This window comes from Coenobita brevimanus, chromosome 103, assembly GCF_032717465.1.
Source record: "Coenobita brevimanus isolate Jiangsu-jjx chromosome 103, ASM3271746v2, whole genome shotgun sequence".
NCBI lineage: Eukaryota > Metazoa > Arthropoda > Malacostraca > Decapoda > Coenobitidae > Coenobita > Coenobita brevimanus.
Window position 1 is genome coordinate 37367355 of NC_137056.1, and position 16145 is coordinate 37383499.

General features: G+C 43.0%; 1 protein-coding gene across 1 annotated transcript in view; it reads right to left on the minus strand.

Moving 5' to 3' along the window:
* The window catches only part of LOC145415680 (uncharacterized), an 80106-nt gene that overhangs the window by 14124 nt on the left and 49837 nt on the right, over positions 1-16145 (minus strand). The window contains exons 4-5 of the mRNA XM_080284895.1: positions 14459-14664; positions 5566-5786 (exon numbers count right to left, since the gene is read on the minus strand). Of these exons, the coding sequence (XP_080141021.1) occupies positions 5566-5786; positions 14459-14664 (427 nt within the window). The remainder of the gene's footprint in view (positions 1-5565; positions 5787-14458; positions 14665-16145) is intronic.

The following is a 16145-nucleotide window of genomic DNA, read 5'->3' on the forward strand; positions in this document are numbered from 1 at the left end:
CATCTTTGCCTCAGGATCAATCTGATAATTATGATGTAGTTAAGAGCTTGATTCTTAAGGCCTATGAGCTTGTTCCTGAAGCCTATAGAGTAAAATTTAGGACAACTTACAAGCAAGATAAGCAATCCCATGTTGAGTATGCAAAAATCAAAGAAGATCTGTTAGAGCAGTGGTTAAATTCTAAGAATGTGGATTCTGATTTTGACAAATTTAAGCAGATGATTTTGCTGGAGGACTTCAAAAGGTGTATTTATAAAGATGTAAGCCTATATCTTGATGAGAGAAGAATAGAAATTTGTCTGATGCTGCTGTTTTAGCTGATGAATATGTTCTCACTCACAAGAGATATTCTAAAGAAAAAGGGAAAGCTGAGAGTAAGTACGTTGCCTCTACTCAGAGTACAGGTAACAGGAAAGAGAATAAGGATGATGTTTCTCAGGAAGTAAATACCAGCTTCACCTCTAGATTTCAGAAAAGTAAATGTACTTATTGTAGTAAGCTTGGTCATACTACGGAGAGATGTTTCAGGAGACAGCGTGATGTGAACAAAAAGGAGTCTTTAAATATTCAGTCAATTGGTCTAGTGTCCACTCTTGAGAGTTCCCAGAATTCTTTAACTGAGTTAACTGAACCTGCTTTGAGGGGGTAACTTAAATTCTCATGATGGAGCTCCTCTTTTGAGCAGTAACGTGGGTGACACTCTCAAGAGTTCATGTGCTAATTTCCTGTCTGATGGTTTTGTCAGTCCTCTGGACAGTAATGACAGGAAATCAGTTAAAATATATCGTGACACAGGTGCTTGCCAATCCCTTATGCTGACCAGTGTTCTAGGCTCTAATGTTAATTCCTCTGATGAAACTGTAATCTTACAAGGTGTAGGGAATAATTACTTCTCTGTCCCTCTGTGCAGAGTGAATTTAGAGTCTGGTTTTGTTAATGGTTCCGTTATGGTTGGGTTGGTTGAGACACTCCCAATGTCAGGTGTAACTTTCTTACTTGGAAATGATATTGGTGGAAGTCAAGTGTGTCCAGCTCCTCAGTTGTCTAGTGAGCCAGTGGCTGCATCCCAGGATTGTGATGTCCCTGATGTGTTCCCTGCATGTGCTGTCACTAGGGCTAAGTCTAAAGTTACTGGTGATTTAGAGGATAATGATGATGATGATGTTATCCTAGCTGACACTTTTCTTGCTAATTTGGACCACTCACCAGATAAGGCAGTACCCCGTAGTGTTGATAATTTGTCTCGTCAAGAGTTGGTTGAGTTGCAGGTTGCTGACCCTGAGTTGAAAGGTCTAGCTAACTCTGCTTACAGTGAAGAAGAGTCAGCCGGTGCTTCTACTTGTTATTATGTAAAGTCAGGAGTACTTATGAGGAAGTGGAGACCCCCAACAGCATCAGCCGACTGTGAATGGGAAGTTGTACATCAAGTTGTCATCCCTCGTGTTTGTAGGCAGGATATCATTAGAGTGGTTCATGATTCCAGTTTGGCAGGACACCTTGGAGTGAGGAAGACTGTGGCACGCATTTTGAAACACTTCTACTGGCCAGGTATCTTCAGGGATGTTTCCTGGTATTGTAAGTCTTGTCACACCTGTCAAGTTGTGGGGAAGTGTAATCAGACCGAAAAGGTTGCACCTCTAGTTCCTATTCCTCCTTTTGAGGCGCCTTTCACCCGTGTGTTGGTGGATATTGTGGGCCCTCTTCCTAAGACTTCTTCAGGATTTTCTTATGTGTTGACCATGATTGATATGGCTACTCGTTATCCCGAAGCCATTCCACTTAGAAACATCTCAGCAAAGAACGTGGTTAAGGAAATGCTAGGGTTCTTCACAAAGTTTGGTCTGCCCAAGGAGGTACAGTCAGACCGGGGAAGTAATTTCATGTCAAACGTTTTCAAGCAGTCTCTGAAAGAGTTAGGCATCACCCAGATCACGTCTTCAGCTTACCATCCCCAGACCCAAGGAGCGTTGGAGAGATATCATCAAACACTCAAATCGATGCTCAAGAAATACTGTTTGGAACATCAGAAAGACTGGGATAAAGGTCTTCCATTCGTTGTATTTGCCGCAAGAGAATCTCCAAATGAATCACTGGGCTTCTCACCTTTTGAACTACTGTTTGGCCATGAAGTAAGAGGACCCCTTAAGTTACTCAAGGAATACTGGCTGTCGGAGGAAGATGACGTCAACCTGCTGGAGTATGTGATGAAGTTCAAAGAACGGCTGTCCACTGCTTTACAGCTGGCGAGAGAGAATTTAGGAGCTGCTCAGGAGAAGATGAAGACTTGGTATGATAAGAAGTCCAGGTTACGCCACTTTCAGCCAGGAGATCAGGTTTTGATTCTGCTACCAGTTCATGGGCAACCTCTTCAAGCCAAGTTTAGTGGCCCTTATTTCGTGGAGAAGAAACTCAGTGATGTCAACTATGTCATCGCCACACCAGATCGTAGAAAGAGCAAGCAACTATGTCACATCAACATGCTAAAGTTATATCACAGGCGGGACGAAAATAATCCAGTCTGCACTGTAGCTGTTCCACCCGAGTCTGCAAGAGAAGCTCTCCCATGCAGTATGAGCCTGAGTGATAGTTTGGGGAAGAATCCTGATATCATGAGTGATCTCCAGGCTGAGCTTTCTCATCTGCCTCCCGGGGAGGGGCAGGAGTTTTCGGCATTACTGCAGGAGTACCCGCAAGTGTTCCGTGCTACTCCAGGAAGAACCACTGTGTTGATGCATGATGTCGATGTTGGAGACGCAAAGCCAATTAAATTGCCTCCTTACCGTGTGAACCCAGTGAAAGTTCCTCTCATCCAGAAGGAGCTTGGCTACCTGTTGGACCACAAGATGATTGAGCCCTGTCAGAGCGAGTGGAGTTCTCCTGTCACTCTAGTCCCTAAGCCAGGTGGGTCACAGCGGCTTTGCATTGACTACAGACGTGTTAATCAGATAACCAAAACAGACACTTACCCTCTCCCTCGCGTGGAAGATTGCATAGACAAGATCGGAAAGGTTAGGTACATAAGTAAGTTTGATTTGTTAAAGGGATACTGGCAAGTACCTATGACTGAACGTGCTAGGGAGATCTCATGTTTTGTAACATTAGGAAAGACTTTTGCATGTTCTGTAATGCCATATACAGATTGTTTTAGAGTAATAAGAAATTTCCTTTGTAAATTTCTTTTTTCTTTGTGGGGAGGTGTTACATAGCCTATGATTTCATCATCCTTTGTGTAATTCTAACGTACAGTTGCTGCATGTTTGATCACGAGCGTGTTCAGCCTCAGTCCCCCCCTTCTACCGTTATAGTAGAGTAAGTCGTTCTCTCTGTTATTCAGAGCGGGATTGTCAACTCTGTCCCCATGGCTTCATTTGCGCGTCCTTCTTACAAGTTGTATCAAGCTCTGCTGGCCCCTATATAATGAGCTCAGTCTCTACATTATTGCCACTTAGATCTGCTCCTCATTTTGTTCACATCTCTGTCCTCCCCTGTACAGTTATTATTATTGTGCGTGCTCAAGAAATCTCCAAACATCTAGCAGCTGTGTGTAATTTGAGTATAAGTGTTATTGCATTTTTTCTTGTACTGTGTAGCATAAGGTTAATTCTTAGGCCTAGTGAGGTTTTTGATTAATGTTGGGTTTTATGTCAGTCATTTTTGATCATAGTTTGTATCTGTAATAATTTATCTGGCATTCACTGAGTATTATCTGGTATCTCATTTTATCAGGGCTGACTTAGATAAATTTACTCTTGCTAATTTCGTGTTAATAGAGGCTATTGCAGTTAACCATATATTTAACCTGTTTTTTTGCCATTACATTATCCTTATGAGTCCTGAATGTTTTGTTGTTAGTTTGTGCATTAAACTTTAACTTGTACAAGGTAGGGCAGTGGATGTGGGGGTGGCCCTAATGAATGAGGGTGAGATTTGGAAGCTTCCGGTGTTGCTGTTTGCTGATGATACAGTATTGTTGAGTGAAGATGAATGGGAGTTGCAAGGTTTGGTGAATGAATTTGGGACAGTGTGTAGGAGGAGGAAGCTGAAAGTTAATGTAAACAAAAGTAAAGTTATGGTGTTTGAGAGGAATGAAGTCACAGAGTGTGCAGTGAGGTTGGATGGTGAGGATATGGAGAATGTGAGTGCATTCAAGTACTTGGGTAGTGTGATGAGTAAGGATGGAACTTTGGGGGATGAAGTACGTGAAAGGGTACAGCAGGGAAGGAAGGTTGTTGGCACACTGAAAGCAGTGATGAGAAATAGGGAGGTGAGTATGGAAGTTAAGAAGTCACTGCATGATGGTATTGTGATCCCTACCCTGACGTATGGAAGCGAGGCGTGGACCTTGCAAGAAGGGAACAAGTCAAGAGTGAGAGCAGTGGAAATGAGTTACTTGAGAGGAGCATGTGGAGTGACATGGAGGGACAGGTTGACGAATGAAGAAGTGAAGGAACGTTGTGGGGTAGATGTGGATGTGGTTGAAAAGATTAGGAGAAATACACTGAGGTGGTTTGGACATGTGGAGAGGATGGAGAATGAAAGACTGACTAAGAGGGTGTATGTAGGTGAGGTGGAGGGAGGGAGAGGGAGGGGTAGACCGAGGATGAGGTGGAGGGATGGAGTTGAGAGGTATATGAGGGAGGGGGGTGAGTTGGGGGAGGGGAGTCAAATGGTGGGTGACAGAGTGACTTGGAGGCGTTTTGTCTGCGGCCACCCTTTGCGGGATTAGGGCGTCGGGCTATAGATAGATAGATAGATAGTAATTTTACCTAAGTCTTTTGTTTTGAACCTGGAACTTTACGGGACAGTAGTGATTATTCGTATTCTCACTTAAAGTGTACATTATCTTTCTCTGTTCCGTAACAATATATATATATAGATAGATAGATAGATATATATATAGATATATATATATATATATATATATAGATATATATATATATTATGTTGTGAAAAAAAAAAAAAAAAAAAAAAAAAAAAAAAACTTGCTTACTTAAAAATCAAAGATGCATGATGAACAGTTTGCCCTTGTTTTACAATAAGGATGGATTTGAAGAGGATCCACTGCATAACAATTAACTGTATACTGAGTCAAGTATGATGGATTCAATTGGGATAAGTCATTGGCCAAGGGTCACTCACCCAACAAAGTCTTCGACTCACCTAAACTGGCAGGTACTGTATTTCACTTCACAACACTTCCCTTGCTGCTTACCACCAAGTATAAACAAGTTTCCAACTCACCTAAACTGGTGATTAATTCACGTCACTGCACTTCACTTGCTGCTTGAACTCCAACACCACACTACTGTTCCATCACTGACACTAAAACACCCAATAGTGAGGAGCTCAAGGGCCATCTTGGAACAAACAAATGACTAAGCTTGTGTGCAGGTGATCAAATAAGCAGAAATAGTGATCATATGTCGACCAGTGAGGCTTCGTATGCGCAAAAATAATATACAGGTATGTAAATATTATCCTAACTTTTTCATCATGTAAGTGATTCATCACATACATGTTCTCCATATATAGAGGGTCTGCTGTATATACAGTAAAGTAACTTACATGTGGGCTAAAGAGGCTGTCATCACTAAGTGGTATGACCTTCCCAGCCCGAGAGGTCAATTCTGCTTGCGTTCCGAAGTTAAAATCACCATTCTCACCATCTTCTTGGGTCTTCTGAGCTTTGGTACTGCGACTGGATTTGAAAGCTTGCTGAGCAAAGCCACCTTCACTAATCTCCTCGATCTCTCGTGAAAATGCTAACTTTTCGGACTCCGTCAACTCTGGTGAAGAAAAAGCATTTAGAGAAATGCTGTTTGTCTTTCTATAACAATATGTGATGCTGATTAGTCTGTGAGGAAAAAAGAAATCATCAGTCTGAAATATTATCATTCATCCATCCATCATCCAATCCTATGTTGCCCCATGAGGAGCATGGGAGCCTGGGGCTAGGCAAGTTGGTCCTGACATTTAAGATGAGTGACCAGCCTCACTCATCCCTGAGTGGCATTACCTGAGCAATAAACCTTAACCATCTCTTGGATATAAACCTGCACAGGTTCAATCCGACTGGAGCATCTTAATTACCCATTAAATCACCAGGCACCATAATTTGTTATAGGCTGCGTCCACACGTGTGCTCAAACGTATTGGCAACACAGCTGGCAACACGTTTGGGAAAATGTTTGCAGCAGTATTTGGACAGATGTAAGCAAACATGTTTCAGTGCAGCTTCGAACACTGGCAGCAAAGGTGATGGGATAAGTGTGTCCATATGAGGCAACTGAGACTTCATCATGATGTTCCCAACATGATCTGGATGCTGCTGTTCCGAACATGTTTGCAGCCTGTTCGTTACTGTGTCACATACATGTTGCCAGCACTTGTTCGAGCACACATGCGGATGCGGCCATGTGGTTTCCACCCAGCATGGTAAATGGTTTCTGGTGTACAGGAAACCATTTGGCTTGTTAATCAGTGTAGAGTCACCCATAGGCAGAAGGAAGAGGAAAGAGTGAAGGAAAGAGAGACAGAAAAGGGTGTGTAAAGTCAACCATAGGCAGAAGGACTAGGAAAGAATGAAGGAAAGAGAGACAGAAGAGGAAGAAAGGATAAGAGGAAAGGGCAGAGACCCAAAGCAGCACTACATCGAGTGAGTGGATGGTGTGTGTCCCATGCAGTATCAGTGAAGATGAGCATGACTGTATGAGATGATGCTAAAGAGAATGAATGCTGTATATAACCCATGATATGCAGAGGACTGGAAATCAGGTATAATTGTTCCTCTGTACAAAGGAAAAGGGGAGAGAGAAGTATGTGGTAACCATAGGGGTATTTGCCTTCTTAGTGTGACTGGTAAAATATATGGTAGAATACTCATTGATAGGGTTAGGCATATGACAGAGGAGCTAGTTGGAGAAGAACAAGGGGGATTTAGGAAGGGAAAAGGGTGTGTAGATCAGATATTTGTTCTAAGATGTTTAGTGGAGAAGTATCTAGAGAAGGGAAGGAAAGTGTACGCTGCCTTCATGGACTTGGAGAAAGCTTATGACAGAATAGATAGGAAAGGTATGTGGAAGGTACTAAGAATATATGGAGTGGAGGGGAAATTGTTGAGTGCTGTGAAGAGTATGTACGAGGGAGCTAGGGCTACGGTGCGAGTGGATGGTGAGCTGAGTGAGTTCTTTGATCTCAATGTGGGACTGAAACAGGGGTGTGTAATGTCTCCATGGCTGTTTAATATATATATGGATGGGGTCGTAAAGGAGGTACAAGGTAGGGCAGTGGATGTGGGGGTGGCCCTAATGAATGAGGGTGAGATTTGGAAGCTTCCGGTGTTGCTGTTTGCTGATGATACAGTATTGTTGAGTGAAGATGAATGGGAGTTGCAAGGTTTGGTGAATGAATTTGGGACAGTGTGTAGGAGGAGGAAGCTGAAAGTTAATGTAAACAAAAGTAAAGTTATGGTGTTTGAGAGGAATGAAGTCACAGAGTGTGCAGTGAGGTTGGATGGTGAGGATATGGAGAATGTGAGTGCATTCAAGTACTTGGGTAGTGTGATGAGTAAGGATGGAACTTTGGGGGATGAAGTACGTGAAAGGGTACAGCAGGGAAGGAAGGTTGTTGGCACACTGAAAGCAGTGATGAGAAATAGGGAGGTGAGTATGGAAGTTAAGAAGTCACTGCATGATGGTATTGTGATCCCTACCCTGACGTATGGAAGCGAGGCGTGGACCTTGCAAGAGGGGAACAAGTCAAGAGTGAGAGCAGTGGAAATGAGTTACTTGAGAGGAGCATGTGAAGTGACATGGAGGGACAGGTTGACGAATGAAGAAGTGAAGGAACGTTGTGGGGTAGATGTGGATGTGGTTGAAAAGATTAGGAGAAATACACTGAGGTGGTTTGGACATGTGGAGAGGATGGAGAATGAAAGACTGACTAAGAGGGTGTATGTAGGTGAGGTGGAGGGAGGGAGAGGGAGGGGTAGACCGAGGATGAGGTGGAGGGATGGAGTTGAGAGGTATATGAGGGAGGGGGGGGTGAGTTGGGTGGAGGGGAGTCAAATGGTGGGTGACAGAGTGACTTGGAGGCGTTTTGTCTGCGGCCACCCTTTGCGGGATTAGGGCGTCGGGCTATAGATAGATAGATAGATAGATCTTGCAAAAAGGTGGTAATGCAGCACTCCATTCTCCCTCATTCCTTGAGGAAAGGAGGTCCAGTACTCTGAACATTCATGATAATTTGGTACTGGGGGGGGGGGGTCACATGAATAACAATCTGTGATTACAGAATACCAAAAGTATACAAATTTTATACACCACATTTTGAATACGATGCACAATTTTTATGTCCATACCATTGATCATCATCATCATTCATCATCATCTGGACCTCCTTTCCCACCCTAAGGCAGGATGAGGCGTAGCAACATCCAGACAGCCTAAGTCTGCCCAATTCAATGGGCCATGCTTCCATTCACTCACCAGTCAAGCCCTCAAATTCCTGGCTCCATCAGATTGGCAAAAAAAATTTCCCCATGTTCTGTAGCTTCACATTTACCTATCTGCTAGAGCCAATCCGAACACTATCAAGTTAACCCGTCACGTCCCGAGCTATTTCGCACCTCTGACACCCCCCAATCCTGAGGTATTTTCGAAATTTTATTTTTTGGCTAAAACCTCCGCTTTTGGTGAGAAACATCGAAAATTCATAGAGAAATTGCTCACCTGAGGTTTAAAATACTCAATCCAGGTACCAGTACCTCCTTACCTGACTGGGTTTTCTAACAGGCTGGCACCAAAGAAAACGAGTTCTATGGGAGGGTAACTATTTCACACCACTCATAAACGGTATTTATTTATTTACTTGGTACGATTTATATGTAGTACGAGAGTACTGTATATTGGTTTTCAAACAGTAATATAGGCATTATAAGCATTGTTTCACTCACTAAATCATCACCATACCTGACCTTCTTTTGCCACATTACCTGATCATTATTTCTGACTGTTTCTTCCTCTAATGCTATGTAAACTTTGTCCTCCACATTGTCATCGATTGGGGAATCACTCTGGCCCTGAATGTCTTTACTGGCCAGGTCACTGGTAACAGGTGAATTGCCGAGACAATGGCATGAGGGGGGGGAGGGGGGAGGTTATGCGGTGTAAGGCATTGTTTCCGCTTGGCATCTTGAAGAGGAATTGAGGAAGGTGTCCCGTGTAAACGTACGAAAAATTACACACGAAAATTGAAAATTGTGCAAATTAAGGACCTTGCAATTGCACAACGTACCAGTACGTCGCCGGGATTGGCAAATGCAAAATGTTGCAACGTACCCATACGTCGACGGGACGGGGCGGGTTAAAAAAGGGTGCCAAATCCCTGGTTATGTGCTTCACTGCACAAAATTCATCCAGCCAGCTCAGTCTCTTGTCAGGCCCTTAGGATCACCAGCTTCCATACCAATACCTCTCTTCCTCACACGCTCATCCACCACATACCTCCACTTTCTTCTTGGCATACCTCACCTCCTCCCTCCTTCAAATTCGCTCTGATATACCTTTTTCACCAATCTATTGCCATCCATTCTCTCCACATGACCAAACCATCTCAGTGCACTCTCTTCAATTCTGGTGTCCATAGACTTCCTCACTTCACATCTTTCACAAATCACATTATTCCGTATCCTATTCACTCTCTGTACCCCACACACATTCCTCAGCAATCCCATCTCCACTCCTCTTACTCTTGACTTTTCATTCTCATGCCACACCAAACTCTAACATCTGTATGTTAAAGTTGGCACTAACACTCCTTCACGTAAGACGTATGCAGCTGCAACACTCAAGCCTCTGTTCCTTATCAAGGCCTTGACAGCACCAGCCACTTTTTTTTCCTGTGTCACTCTACTCTCCACTTCTTTTGCACATTTTCCTCTCTTTTCTATCACTGTACCAAGATACTTGAATTCTCTCACCAATTCCAATCTCTCTTCATTCGCTGTAATATCACACTGAGAGTCACCTTCTCTCTCATTAATCATTTCTACATTTACTCTCAAGGCACAACATTAACACACATCTACAAAACTCTGAACAAGTCTACCAAGCTCTCATCCGGTATTTGCAAGTGGCACTGCAACATCAGCATACAACAAATTTGCAACATTCCATTCATTACCAACGCCATCTCTCTCCCCATTACTCGTGTTTTTACTTCTTTCGTCACCTCATCCATATATATACCGTACAACCATGGGGACATCACACAACCTTCTTGCATGACCACACTGATCATAAACCATTCACTTAGATGCCCATTTACCCTTACACATGCCTCACTACCATCATAAAAACTCCTGACGGCTCCTAGCTGCTTACCATCTACGCTGTACATACAGTATGCAAAACCTTCCACAGTTCTTCTCTGTCTATTTTGTCATAAGCTTTTTTCAGATTCATAAATGCCATAAACACCTCAGAGTCCTTCTCATATGCCTTCTCCATTATCTGTCTCACTACAAAATATTTAATCCACACATCCTGTGCCACTCCTAAAGCCACCCTGTTCATAACTCATTAGGACTTCTGACATCTGTCTTACTTTCTCTATAATAATTCTTCCATATACCTTCCCTACAGTGCTCAACAGACTTATGACACGATAATTCTTGCACTCATTTCGCTCACCTTTATATTTGTACCGGGGTACAATCACTGCATTTTTCCACTCTACTGGCACAGTTTCACTTATCCATGCCTTCCAACGTATCTCCAACAAGCACTTCATTCCGCTCTCTCCGCTATACTTAATCATCTCTGCATACACCTCATTAACCCCAGCTGCTTTCCCATTTTTCAACCGCTTCACAGCATTTTTCACCTGTGCGAGTGTCGCATATCCAGGTACTGTATTCCTTCTCTGTACACCCCCAAAACCAATCATGTAAACAGTTGCTTTGCTCTCTCCATTCCCATTCATCAGACTTTGCTCTCTCCATTCCCATTCATCAGACTTTCAAAATACTGTATTCTTTCCATCTGGTCCTTACACCGTCCTCACGGGTTAATAATCTACCCTTTACATCCTTCACACTTTCACATTTCTTTCCACTGTCACGTTTCCATTTCCGCACCTCTTTTCAGAATAACTTCCTATTTTCAGTGTACAGTAATTTGCATTCACTCTTCTTCCTAGATCATCATTTACATCCTTCATTTTCCTCTTCACAAGTCTCTTTACATGCTTCTTGCTCTCAATATATTCAGTTCTTATTTCAACTGACCCCCTGTTCTGTATCCACTCTAGCCATTTCTTCCACTTTCCCTCCACTGCTCCCTTAACCACTTCATCCCACCATGCTGTACCTTTCTACTTTGTTGTTACCCTTGCCACACCACACACCTCTTTAGCCATCCATCCATCCATCATCCAGTCCTACACTGCCCCATGAGGAGCATAGGAGCCCGGGGCTAGGCAGTTGGTCCCAACATTTAAGATGATAGTGACCAGCCTCACTCATCCCTGAGTGGCATTACATGAGCAATCAACCCCAACCACCCCTTGGATATAAACCTTCACCGGCTCAATCCAATTGGAGCGCAATAATTACCCACTAAACCACCAGGTGCCAAAATTTGGTTATGTGGTTACCACCCAGCGTAGTAAATGGTTTCCTGGTGTACAGGAAACCATTTGGCTTGTCACTCAGTGTAGAGTCACCCACAGGCAGAAGGAAGAGGAAAGAATGAGGGAAACAAAGACAGAAGAGGAAGCGTAAAGTCACCACTAGGCAGAAGGACAAGGAAAGAATGAAGGAAAGACAAAAGAGGATGGAAGGAAAGAAGGACGGAGGAAAGGAAAAAGCAGACACCCAGCAACAGCACTGCATCGAGTGGGTGGATGGTGAACGCCCCCACCTACCACAAACACCTCTTTAGCATTCCTAACTAAGCAAGCCCTGTATGCATTCCACAAGCTGTCCAGATCCATTTCATTCCAATTCACTGATTCCAACTCCTCCCCTCCTTTGGCCCTGAATTCATCTGCCATTTCTTTGATCCTCACCTTCTCAACTTTCAGTCTCTTTCCCAGACAGCTCCTCTCTCTCTTGGTCCACCTCACTCCTCTCAGCTTGATCTTGCATGCCATACAACTGAACAGATAAAAATTTCATTGAAAATGTACAGAAAAGAATGATAAACAATGATACACGAGAATCAGAACCTTTCATATGAAAACAGACTGAAAAGTTTAAATCCCTACACATCAGAAATGTGTACAGTATAGGGAGACTTAAACTCTAATCTCAGGTGTCAGGATAGATCAAAACAAAGAAGGTAGGTGAGGCCACCGGGTGTCGGAAGGAACAAAACTTGCTTTCCCGGCACAGTTTGAAGTGGCCGCCACTTTATCTCATCACCAAAAGCTGGGGAGAGATTTCCGCCAGGTGAGCCAACCATACCTCAGTCGTCTCTGTGACTTTGCCAGGTGTAAGGCGATATTTTCTTAACCCTTCTCGTCTGATTCCGTTCCTGCCTGAAGTGGACTTTTGCTTCATCCACCCCTGCCAAGCCTCCTTCCATGGATACTAGGGAAGGACTCAGTGATGGTACCATAGGGTGTGCCTTGGACATCACTAAGTCCAGTTTATCCAGTAATGGAGAAGCTATCATGCTGAGGGCAAAGCCAATGCACGAATCCAGCCTACTTCTCATGCCAAAAATTACTCCTCTTCATCACATCATTACTCATCGATGTTGCGACCTACAGACTTGGGATACTTTCATTTACAAGAAGAAGAATTGATGAGTAATATGGTCTTTAACCCCTACACCGCGGGGATGTTTTCGCTGCTCCTTGCGTCTCCTGTGGGGATATTCGCGCTCCGACTGACTTTTTAAAAATATTTGCCAAAAATCAGTTATTACTCCTAGAATATTATAATTACATATGCATATGGCACATACCTTCAGCTTTCTCCTGGGATGTTTGTTGAGCCTTCGTCGACAACTGTACGACTTGTGGAGACTTCTGAAGTTGGGTAACGAAGTCTCCACTTTACACTTCCCGACACCCCATAATATGATTAACACAGCCTGATATTATCACTAGAAACACTATTCTATGGTTTTTAAGTAGTTTGGAATCCACACTCAAAAAAAAAAACACCGTGAAAGTAATGGAAATTATGAACGTGTACAAGCTTCCCAACCGTGATCATTCCCGGCTGGTATTCTGTCATTTATTATTCATAAACACACTCACAGTTTATATTCCTATTACTTTATTACACTTATATATATCTACAGTATTTATCCATAAGTTTTCTTCAGTAATAGTAGTTTATTTTCACTCCAGGGATTCATTTTCACGTTCAGTAAACTACATAATGTAAGACAGGGTGGAAGTGAGGTTAGCTGCTAACCTTATGGAGGAATGGTAGTGTGTTGGTGCTCCTCAAGAGCAGTAATGGTCAACCTGTTGACCCCCTTGGGTTAGGATAGTAGATTAAGAATCTGTATCTTCAGCCACTGGCTTGAATCAATAAATAAACCAGAAATTATTATTATTATTATTATTATTATTATTTTTATTATTTCACTCATCTTAAATGTCAGAACCAACTTGCCTAGCCCCGGGTTCCTACGCTCCTCTAAGGGGCAACGTAGGATTGGATAATGGATGGATGGATAGATGGATGGATGGATGGATGGATGGATGATGATGATGATTATTATTATCTGCATAAGCACTCCAAGCTAAACAAGTGACTTTATGCACTCTCTAACAGAATTATGAATACTGTACTCTCTCTCTCTCTCTCAACAGTATACTGCCATGGGGTTGGTTCAGCCATAGTTTTACTCCCCCCCCCCCAGAAATGGAGGTAGGTGGGGGCACTCACCATCCACTCACTCGGTGTAGTGCTGCTCTCGGGTGCCTGCCCTTTCCTCTCTTCCTTTCTCTTTTCCTTCCTTCCTCTTGTCTTTTTTTCTTCATTTTTTCCTCTTGCTCCTGTCTATGGGTGATTCTACACTGAGGGACAAGCCAAATGGTTTCCAGTACACCAGGGAATCATTTTCTGCACTTGGGTGGTAAACCAATAACCAAATTGTGGCACCTGGTGTTTTAATGGGTGGTTGGGGCGCTTCAATCGGATTGAGTGGTGCAGGTTTATATCCAAGGGGTGGTTGGGGTTAACTGCTCACATCCTGCCACTCAGGGATGAGTGAGGCTGGTCACTCTCATCTTAAATTTCAGGATCAACTTGCCTAGCCCCAGGCTCCTACACTCCTCATGGGACAACAATGGATTAGATGATGATTATTATTATTTTTCCCAATAATGAGGAAGCACAGAATATGTTGCAATATCATGAATGCCCTGAATACAGTAGGTATGGTATGGAGTCTATCATTCACAGCATGAAATGAAAACCACTGCAATACTGTACCTTTAATTTGTGCACTGTCATCTTCTGGAACAGGAGACAGACCTTTATTCTGATCCTTTTCTTTCTCTCTCTCTTTTTCCCTATCTTTGGATACTGCTCTTTCCTTATCTCTGTCACGGTCTCTATCTCTGTCCTTCCTGTCACGGTCTTGACTGCTACGAGCTGACCACGATTTGGAGTACCGGCTGCTTTTGTCAGAGTCACTACTGCAAACAAAGGTTCTCATTAAAATGATGTATGATGAAAACTTTGGAAATATTGTGCATCAGCTGTTGCTATTATTACCCAAGGATCATCTGAACATGCACCTTTTGGACTGCAACTTGAAGCTGCCCTTCTACATTCCAACATCCACCTTTTTAGGGACAGGAAGGGACTTGAGGGCTTCTCCTACATTCCAATATCCTCCTTTCTAGGGATAGGAAGGGAATTAAGGGACATTGTATAACCAGGTAGTTTATCAGTGTGACTGTGTGAAGGCTTCTCTCTTCAGCACTTTTCATCATCAAAGTTTAACTACGGTACCTAACTTTTATTTTGTCCTTCATGTAATGGCCATTACAGCCATGACACCATGCCCTTCTTAAATGACAGAAAAATGTACCATTTTTATTCACACCAGCATCTCAGGGTCAGAACTAAAATCCACTACTACATTTATGGTCTGCTATCAGGGGACTTGCTTGGAGCACACTAGTTCGTAACATGCACGCTTACGACTGTCACCCTCTCAAAGACAGTGAGTGCTGGTAATCCTGTCAAGACAGCCTTGCAGAATGATCAGTTACTCCCCCTCCCCCAGCTACTTCATGGGCTGTAGCTGCTCGGCTGGATTTCACTGTATCAATATACACATACTGTACAGTCACACTTAATGCTGCTCTCCCACAATCCATCTTGGGTACCGGTAATTTTCCAATAGAAAATAAAATTTTAAAAAATCTGCAAGGGCAAAAAGTTTTTTTCCACTCACACTGACTGAAGGAACCCAGTGTTTCTGATCAGACCTGAACAAATGTGCTCCATCTTCCTCCCCACCATGCAATAAAATACAAAGAAATTGCAGCACCAAGCATGCAATGGAAACTGATGATGCACTGAACCTGTACAAGAAAAATAATCACAGCACTATTGTCAAGAAAGGAAAAGTCACTGACAACTTCAAAGGAATGCAATCACACCTTGTGTGACATCATAAACAGAGATACGTATTAATGGACCAAAGCTGTGGTGGCTCAAATGGTAGCCTGCTTAGCTTGCAAATGCTTTTGCCCCAAGTTTTGGATCTGAACCCCAGCCATGGTGAACATTCAAAGTGGCTACTGGTAGTAGCCTATGCCCTTTTATATGCATGTGTATGTTCAAACCCTGATAGTTTTATTGATGGTACGGAGAGGCAGTGATGGTTCGGACAGTGGGATGGTGCGGACAGTGCATTCCCTGGGTAATGTATGGGACCTAGGGCTGTGTTATCTTGCATGAAAATGGGAGAGTTTGTTTACTTCGACCACAACCTCCAAGCTAGGAACGCCTAACTTTTTGATGCAGGTCAGATTTTATGTTTTTTTGCATCTCCTATGTTATAATTGGAGTGTATATTGTATGCTCTACCACTATGAATATGCCAAGCATCGAACTGTGCATTATCAGGGTGAATCTGTGTTGCATGTGGAACATCTATCTATCT